The sequence below is a fragment of the Ischnura elegans genome, chromosome 12 (assembly GCF_921293095.1).
Source record: "Ischnura elegans chromosome 12, ioIscEleg1.1, whole genome shotgun sequence".
In the NCBI taxonomy this organism is placed as follows: Eukaryota; Metazoa; Arthropoda; class Insecta; order Odonata; family Coenagrionidae; genus Ischnura; species Ischnura elegans.
In genome coordinates, this window is record NC_060257.1 from 39,639,911 (window position 1) to 39,649,241 (window position 9,331).

At 35.2% G+C, this 9,331-nt stretch overlaps 1 protein-coding gene across 1 annotated transcript; it reads right to left on the reverse strand.

Moving 5' to 3' along the window:
- Positions 1-639: 639 nt before the first annotated feature.
- Positions 640-9,284, reverse strand: LOC124169837 (pre-rRNA-processing protein TSR2 homolog). Its single transcript, XM_046548624.1, has 4 exons — positions 9,058-9,284; positions 8,890-8,980; positions 7,772-8,001; positions 640-956 (listed from the first exon to the last, which is right to left on the reverse strand). The coding sequence occupies exons 1-4, from the start codon at positions 9,130-9,132 to the stop codon at positions 828-830; spliced, it is 525 nt and encodes a 174-aa protein (XP_046404580.1). The 5' UTR covers positions 9,133-9,284; the 3' UTR covers positions 640-827.
- Between the last annotated feature and the right edge of the window lie 47 nt (positions 9,285-9,331).

Sequence of the window (9,331 nt, forward strand, 5' to 3'; positions counted from 1 at the left end):
AAAAGCTTTTAACACAGCATGATAAATGCCTCAATTGAAACAGCAATTGTGGAGAACAGTTGCCAAAGAGTCTTGACTTCAAAATGATAAAAATTGTTACTTTTACTTTGTTCACTTTTATTTCAAAACATCTGCTTCTTTCTGGATAGCCCTTGTATTTAGATCTAAGAGGTAGTTGAAATCTGAGGGAAAAGTACTGATTATGGCAGATTGCACACAGCACATGATTGTAGGCCACTTATAAGTACTTTCCAAGTTTTACCTAAAGGTGAAGATTGGAAAGGCATAATTGAAACTTAGGAATATGACCTCTTAACACTTAAGAATTGGTTTCCATTTGGCCTCAATTAAAATAATTAACTAGGTACTTTTCTAATTTACGGCATTGTATAGATTAAGGCCTATTTCTCTACTTAAAAAAAAAACTCATCACCTTCATAGAGCTTGTGATGTGAGTGATACCCTTATGTGGTTTTTGTCGAAACACCTAAATTAATAACACACAGATGTATAGCATTGATTACTTAAAGACACGATTTTAAGTGTAAATTTTAAAAGATAATAACAATTGGTCATTTTAAGTTGCGATATTGAAAGCACACAGCATGTATATAATGGAGTTGGAAAACAAACTTCTAATTCTTAGACATTTCATTTGCTTCATTTTTAAATAAAAATAACAAACACTTCATAACATGATCAATCAACTTTTCCTTCTTTAAAATGTATAAAACTTCAAAAAAAAAGAAGTAATTAGCAGAGATTTTCACTGCTACATATGAACAGTGCGAGTTTTACACACATTCACTCAAAGCATATCCACACACTCATGTCCGTCTCTTGCTCTTCACTGTAGTCCACCCATCATCAACTTCCATTTCTTCCTCATTAACAGAACCATTAGCATCAACGTCATTTCCACTTCCTTCACCATTTACCTCAGAAGTTGCTGGTTCCTGGAAAGAATTTTTGCATCGATTTTTAGTTGAAAAGAATTATTTTCTTTCTATTTTATTTATAAAATAATAAACATTTTCTATCACTCTTCGTAACTCAAATCTACAATTGAAATATGTTCTATAGAGAATTCCTGGGATGTGTATAAATTGTAACTGTGATACTGTGTAATTGTAACTGTGATAACTATGTCAGCTTCTATTAATACAATGTGATAGTAACCTCAAAAAAGTATAATATCTACTGAGGTATCCAATGCCCCATTGTACTTGGAAACAGTATTATTGCTTCATAAGTGTCACAAAAGGTGGAATTAATTCATTTACATTCAAGTGTAACAGGCATAAGGAGATGACTATTGAGTTCCATGAACAAATATATGCTCTACTGAAATTATTAAAAGTAGGATTAAGAAAAAATAATCAATAGATTTGTCTTCTTTACAGCTAGCAGGCTAATATACTGGCCCTTGTAGGATGTGCAAATACTACTACCACAGACACATTCATTACCCCAATTATTTACAACAGCAATGATAGGTAATACAAGAGCCACTTATTCCTTAATAAAAATAATATTCAACCCCTATAATTTTCCATGGTTTTAGTCCCCTTAATTTAAGAAACTTGCATTCAAAATTTGAAAAAAAAATACATAGAATAGCAGTTAGTGCCTACTAAAGATAATAAAAAATCTGAAATCCGGCAAACTTCCCGAATACAGCCTTGGCAGCCATCAAACATTCAACTTGAAATATGCTGGCAGTTATGCGGTTAAAGAAGAAACTCCTACAGACATACATATGTGGAATTTCATTTTAATGAAAAAAAAACTGGTACATCGCAGATTAAGTTAACTTAGTAACCAAGTTTCAGCAAAGAGTGAATACCATCATGACCTGCTGATGAGATAAGATGATGAGATTTGGAGGTATAAAAATTTTGGAGTCTATTTTCTTGTTATTTTTTTATAAATGCACAAGAAAACAATTAGGAGATGATAATAATGTACATGGTGGAAACATAGCATTTACGGCAAAAAAAAATAGCATCAAATTCATTACATTATAACTTAATACATGTATGTATATTGTATGTATGTACTTTTAACACAAGAAGAGACCTGTCGATTATTGTGTCATACCTCAGCACTTAGCTATACTCAAGAACCACTGTTTCTCCCAATTTGCGAGAAGTTATAGTAAGTATAAGTACCTTTCATAACGAATTAAAAATTTTTAGTGACCAAATGCCATAGATGTTTTTTACTAATCATACGGTATCCTAACATTCAACCTCATCCTATCCAACGACTAAAGATTCAAAAAACTGTCTAGAGCTTAACGTAATAGTGGCTACTGAGACAATTCTTTGGAACTTGGAACCATGGGCTCATTTGCAAATAGTCAAAGATTTACAACTGCTATCTTAGGCACAGTTTGGCCCTTTTTTCGTTCATGTCTTCACAAGCTTCATCCCGGGTAGCATAGGATAGTAGTTCATACCAATTGACTAACCATCTATTGAATAAATATATCAACTTTCATAGCTCTTAACTTCCATTTGCCTTCATTGTGACAGCTTCAAATGAAGAATAATGGGTCATTCCATGTCAGTTCATCCAGGCATGACACCCACCGACTCGGATTTTGATGAAACTTGCCAATTTTCATCCTTCCATGCTGGAATGAAAAAGTATTAAATATTTCTTGGCTATCTCTAATAGTTTTTTTTTCACGACCATTTGAAGTTTGGGTGAAACAGCTGTTTTTCAATGGATGCGGTCTCCAAAGGCACTTGCGCCTCCAGAGGGAAATAATTTGTCTTAGCCATAGTTTTCATCCGATTCTTATGAAAATTTGCAGGTTTACTATAGAAGTCATGAGAATTCCAAAATCTTATTGAAAAATATCCTAAGGAATATTGGAAATTCTCTAAACTCGTATGTTTCATAAGATTTTAGAAAATTTTGCGTCAAAAACATGGTTCTATAAAACATCAAATTTTTACCTGAGGCAATATCTGAATCAAGCTAAATTATTTTTTCTAATATTCCTTAAGGTATGACCCACCACCTGTAAAAATAAAATTCATGGCTTTTTGCTTGCTTTGTTGTTAAAAAAAATTTTATGCAAAAAAAATCCTTTTTCACGACTCTGGTCGTCAGTGTTGGGTCCTCCTCCAAGTGTGATGAAATGCTTGTGTAAACTGCTTTCTATATCTAAGAAAATATTTACAACATGTATCTAGTGCATTATACATTCAAAAATTAAAACATTTTTTTATGTGTAGGTTGTTTTTCTCCCGATACGAAAAATATATTTTTGAAATAGAATATTTTAAGGAATTCATAGCACTAACCCATCATTGCTGGGGATAACTTGATTGTTGCTATATAAAACACATCAAAATACAGGATGCATGTCAATGCAAGTCACCTTTCTCAATTTTGTATTGGCAAAAAACTTCACGAATGTTTTTTACCTCATTAATGTTTTTCTACTTTGAACAAAAAGGTTTTCGAAGTACTGGAAAAAGATTTCCTTCCAGAGCATGATTCAGAAGTTCTTGATAAAGCGAGTGATATGGATGTGCTAGTTGGGTTACTAAAAGAAAAACTGGTGACAGCAGGCATTCAGCGAGAGATAATTCAGCTACTAACACTAGCTCCGACTTCATGGAGTAGGAAAAAAGTAGCCACCAAAATTAATGTTAGTGAATATACAATTCAGCATACTACGGAATTCTAAGAATGAAAGGCATCATAGCCATACCAGATCCAAGGAGGGGGAAAAACATAGAACAAACTGCAGTGGACTTAGTTCAGTCATTCTACCAAAATTACGAGTATTCACGCCTTATGCCAGGAATGAAAGATAAGGTGAGTGTGTCCAAAAATGTCCACAAGCAAAAGAGGTTACTTCCAAGTAATCTAAACGAGCTGTATGCAGCTTTTTAATTTGAATTCCTACATGTAAAAATAGGGTTTTCAAAATTTTGTCTGTTGCGGCCTAAATGGTGCGTGTTGGCAGGCTCCTCTGCAACCCATTGTGTGTGTCTGTGCTATCCATCAGAATGCATCACTTCTTCTCCATGGATGGTCTATAGAGGAGACCTACAACGACCTATTTTACTACTTGGTATGTTCCAAAGATAACAGGGATTGCATGGTACGGCACTGTTCAGAATGTATGTATGACAAACGCCTGAAGGAACATCTGAAAAGTAAATATGAGGAATGAGACCCTGAAGATGAAGTGACATACAGTGCATGGGTGACAACGTATCGAACCCAACAAATTAGATTAACAGTGACTCTGGATGAATACATCAATAGTCTGGTGAACAATCTGGAAAAACTTCTCCCACATTCCTTCATAAACAAATCCCAGGCGAGATACCTAAAAGAACTAAAAAATAACCTACAGCCAGATGAAGCCATTGTTTTGATGGATTTCGGTGAAAACTACCATTATGTAATACAAGATGAGGTTCAGGGTCATCACTGGAATCAGGATGGTTGTTCCCTACATCCAGCGGTAATTTATACTCGTGGACAGCTGAAGAAAGATGTGTGTGTCAAGTTTGTGTGTATTTTGTGATGATCTAGAACATGATGTAGCTTTCGTATTTGAAACGCAAAAAATAGTCACTCAGTTTTTAAAGGAAAAGTTCCTTGAAGTAATGGAAGTGCAATATTTCAGTGATGGTTGTGCTGGTCAATATAAGAACTGTAAAAACTTTATAAACCTGTGCCATCATCACCAGGACTTTGACTTGCATGCTTCTTGGTCTTTTTTTCTACTAGTCATGGAAAATCTTTATGTGATGGGATAGGTGGAACAGTTAAGTGCATTCTTACAAGAGAAAGCCTTCAGCGGGATCTGGGTAATACAATGACTTCCATTAAAAAGGTGTTTGAGTTCTGCAAGTACAAAGTGGACAAAATTTCATTTTACGTTTTAAAAAAAGAACAATTATCAATGATTCGGCAACAATAAAAAAACTCGCTGGTACCTTGTAAAAACAATCCCAGGTACTCGTAGCTACCATTCTTCTATACATTATTGCGACAAAAAAAATTAGCTTTGATACCACATACAGTTCTGTCCACAATTTCTTGATAAAGCCAAGTAGGGAAGAAATTTTGACAAAAACTTGTACTAATTCTTTTGTGGCCTGCTTGTATGAGAATCACTGGTTTTTTGGGCTACTTATGTCGATGTTGATCCATTTGATATAAAAGTGAAATTCTTTATCATTTTACTGGCCAAAAGAGAAAGAAGATATTTACAATGTTCCTGTAAATAATGTCATTTGTTATGTGGAAACTCCAACCACAAGAGGCTCAGGACGAATGTATTACTTCTCGGAGAAAGACATTAAACGTGTGAACCGACGGCTGTTGGATTTAAAAGGAAAACTTGGAATTACCACTACTGGGAAAAAAATGTAACTCTAGTGTTACTGAAATATTAGCTTTCTCAGAGATAGGCCTCAGTGAAGACCTTGGATACTATCCTATTTAACTACAAACTGATGCACAGACAAAAGTGACTATATATTGTAATTGTTCATTTATAAGTTGTGCAACATTATTGAAGTAAAACACATTTGTGAAGTTTTTTTGTCAATACAAAATGGAGAAAGGTGACTTGTATTGACATGCATCCTTTATTTTGATGCGTTTTATATAGCAATAATCAAGTTATCCCCAGCAATGATGGGTTAGTGCTATGAATTCCTTAAAATATTCTATTTCAAAAATATATTTTTCGTATCGGGAGAAAAACAACCTACACATAAAAAAATGTTTTAATTTTTGAATGTATTATGCACTAGATACATGTTATAAATATTTTTTAGATATAGAAAGCAGTTTACACAAGCATTTCATCACACTTGGAGGAGGACCCAACACTGACGACCAGAGTCGTGAAAAAGGATTTTTTTTGCATAAAATTTTTTTTAACAACAAAGCAAGCAAAAAGCCATGAATTTTATTTTTACAGGTGGTGGGTCATACCTTAAGGAATATTAGAAAAAATAATTTAGCTTGATTCAGATATTGCCTCAGGTCAAAATTTGAAGTTTTATAGAACCATGTTTTTGACGCAAAATTTTCTAAAATCTTATGAAACATACGAGTTTAGAGAATTTCCAATATTCCTTAGGATATTTTTCAATAAGATTTTGGAATTCTCATGACTTCTATAGTAAACCTGCAAATTTTCATAAGAATCGGATGAAAACTATGGCTAAGACAAATTATTTCCCTCTGGAGGCGCAAGTGCCTTTGGAGACCACATCCATTGAAAAACAGCTGTTTCACCCAAACTTCAAATGGTCGTGAAAAAAAAACTATTAGAGATAGCCAAGAAATATTTAACACTTTTTCATTCCAGCATGGAAGGATGAAAATTGGCAAGTTTCATCAAAATCCGAGTCGGTGGGTGTCATGCCTGGATGAACTGACATGGAATGACCCTAATAGTAAATTTGCCATCGTACCTGACAGAGAGGAGGTTGGTCACACCACAGCTAAAGATGGTTGAATGTCAAATAGATTGAATGTTAAACAACTTAAGGTCGTTTTCACGGGGCACAGAATTGTGCAGGTTAGAGCTGCATTTATTTCTAAAATGGCGTGGAATTGCACGAATGCATGAACGAAATTAGAACAGGGGCTATTTTGCCGTCTCGCATCCACGCATTCTCGCATGTGTTCTAGCAATTCACCGCTTTACACGACACAATTTTGACTGCACCTTCACACGTACGTCAGATTGCGCAATTCCGTGTACCGTGTAAAACTGTCTTTAGACCATGTGTGTGTTGTACTAAAAGTGGCAAAATCTGCTGCAGGCATACAGTAAGTAAGATGCTAAACAAATTAGGCTAAGAGCCACTAGTTACTCAGACACAGGCTATATCTGCTGCGGGCATGCAGTAAGTAAGATATTAAACGAATTAGGCTCTGAGCCACTCGCGACTCGGAGGCTGCCCACTAGGCTTAGATAGCTTGAGCAATTGAGAATTTTTCAGAGCAACACAAGTAACATCATATTGGAACCCCAACATATATCAGGGTCCAACAGAAAATATAAATCAAGAGAGATATGCATTGGATACGTATACGAAGTCGTTTTTTCCCATACAACAAAGGACTGTAATAATACTAAGCAGAACTCCGTTAGAGCATTTCCTTTTTATTTTTTAATGGCTGGAGCCCTAACACCCCTCACCACAAGCTTATCGAGGCGGCTTGCAGGCTAGTATGCAGATATGCATCAGTTGTTTTCATTTAATTATTAACGAGTTTGTTTTTATTGAGTTGACTTGTTTCTTTGCTGTTAAATGAACAAGCTGTTAGATGATCTCTGCATTCTCTTCAGGTTTTCACCATGTCCGTTGAGTTTTGGTGACAACAGTTTCAGCGTGTCAGCGAACAATGTCAGCGAAACTTTTGTCGCCAAAACTCAACGGACGCAGTGAAAACCCGAAGAGAATGAAGAGATCATCTGATCAACGCCACGAAAATCTTCGAACTTACAAACAAGCAGTTAGATGGATATTATCTTGATGGATAGAATACATTGGAAGACTTTACATGGGTTCATTTCTGCATGTTGGTCACATTAGTAATACTGTTTCCCATTCACGCGATTTGTGTTTTCCTTTTGTCTTATTTTTTGGATTTTTGTCATTTTTGAGTCCAGAGAGACGTAATAATTAGAAAGAATAAACTAACATTTATGTTATACAATCTCTTGACTAATTAAATGTTAGACATCATTACTTTTAATTGTACATACCTCTATGTTTACTCTACGACTAGGATTCCTTTGAGATGCTGAGGCAGAGAGTTTCTTGACATTGCCTAACTCTAAGTCGACTAAATGTTTCTCCCCAGCGCAGCACTTGGAAAAATACTTCAGCAATACTTCTCCAACTTCCTCTGGAGAATCATCTTCACAAACGGTTTGGAAATTTTCATCCAACATATCATGAAGCATATCAGCTACATCATAAGAATCTATGTTTTCTGGAATGGAAATTTGAATTTCAGAATAGCAGTTACATTTTCAATGAAGACAAAATTAAGATATTAGAGTTATTTACTAATTTAATGGCAATTTTTTACGAGATTTGCAGGATTAAACCCATACATGAGGATTGTCAATGCTTTCGCATGCCAAGAAAAAACGTAGAAATGTCACTAAAAATTACAACGCAACAATTGCAAAAATGTTTAGTGCAGTAGGGAGCCTTTGAACCTCTGAATTGTAAAATTATAGACTCTTTAGCATTATAATGAGACAAGTAAAACATTGACTGTGGGAGAACCACAGGTAAAATTAAAACAGAGGTTAACCTTTCTCTTCTCTGATGAAACTTACCCTCGGAGTACTCACACATTAAATGCCACACAAATGAGATGAGGAGGAAATAATGAACGTAATATAAGTACCCTAAATTAACTGAGATGAAAACAATTAAGAATAAATTTTATCACCAGTAACATACTTTTGTTTACACATGTAACCATGAGAACACTAAAAACATAAGGAATGGAATCATTTCAGCAAACGTTAACGAATAATTACGGATTCTCCAACCATGTATTTACACTTGAAGGAGGCATGTAAAATCTATTCTTCACTGCCGTGAATGGTACAGTGGAAGACGTCAATTTCTGAACCCTCACCAAAAACAATAAATAATATCATTTTATCAAATACCTCAGATTCTCAATTTGGCCGAATTTTTAGCAAACGGGGGAGCACTAACCTAGGGTAAAATTTCTGATTACTTCATATATGTATGGTAAGGAAATTAGAGTATTAGCCAAAAACATCGATTCGATTGCAGGCCATTAGTGAGATTAGCCAGACACTAAGCCGAACGTAAACTTAAGGTCAAACCAACTCACCGTTACTACATATGGATTGGGTGACACTGCTGATCATGTTGCTCACAATTTCTTGGCTCTTCAAACCACCAGGGCCATTGGCGATGGCAAGCTAGTAATAAAATTGAAATCAGTCAACGAAGTAACTGAAAAATAAACTTCCGATTGAATGCATAATCAAGTACTCACCTGAAGGGCAGTCCAGTTATCAAAAACGGCAGCGACGACTTCCTGAAAGTCACTGTTTAATTGCGATTGAGACATGGCGTGGATATTCTCGGCTGTATTTGAGGTTTATAATTACTCCCACCCTGGAAGAGTAATTCTCCTAGAAAGTCCTTATTCTGCTCAATTGTCCATTATAGAATTTATCAACTTGTCCTCACGGGTCCACATGTTCTTTAGATGCGCAGTTGCATCTCTTCTTTTAAACAAATCAACGGGCGTGTGCGGACAATGTAAA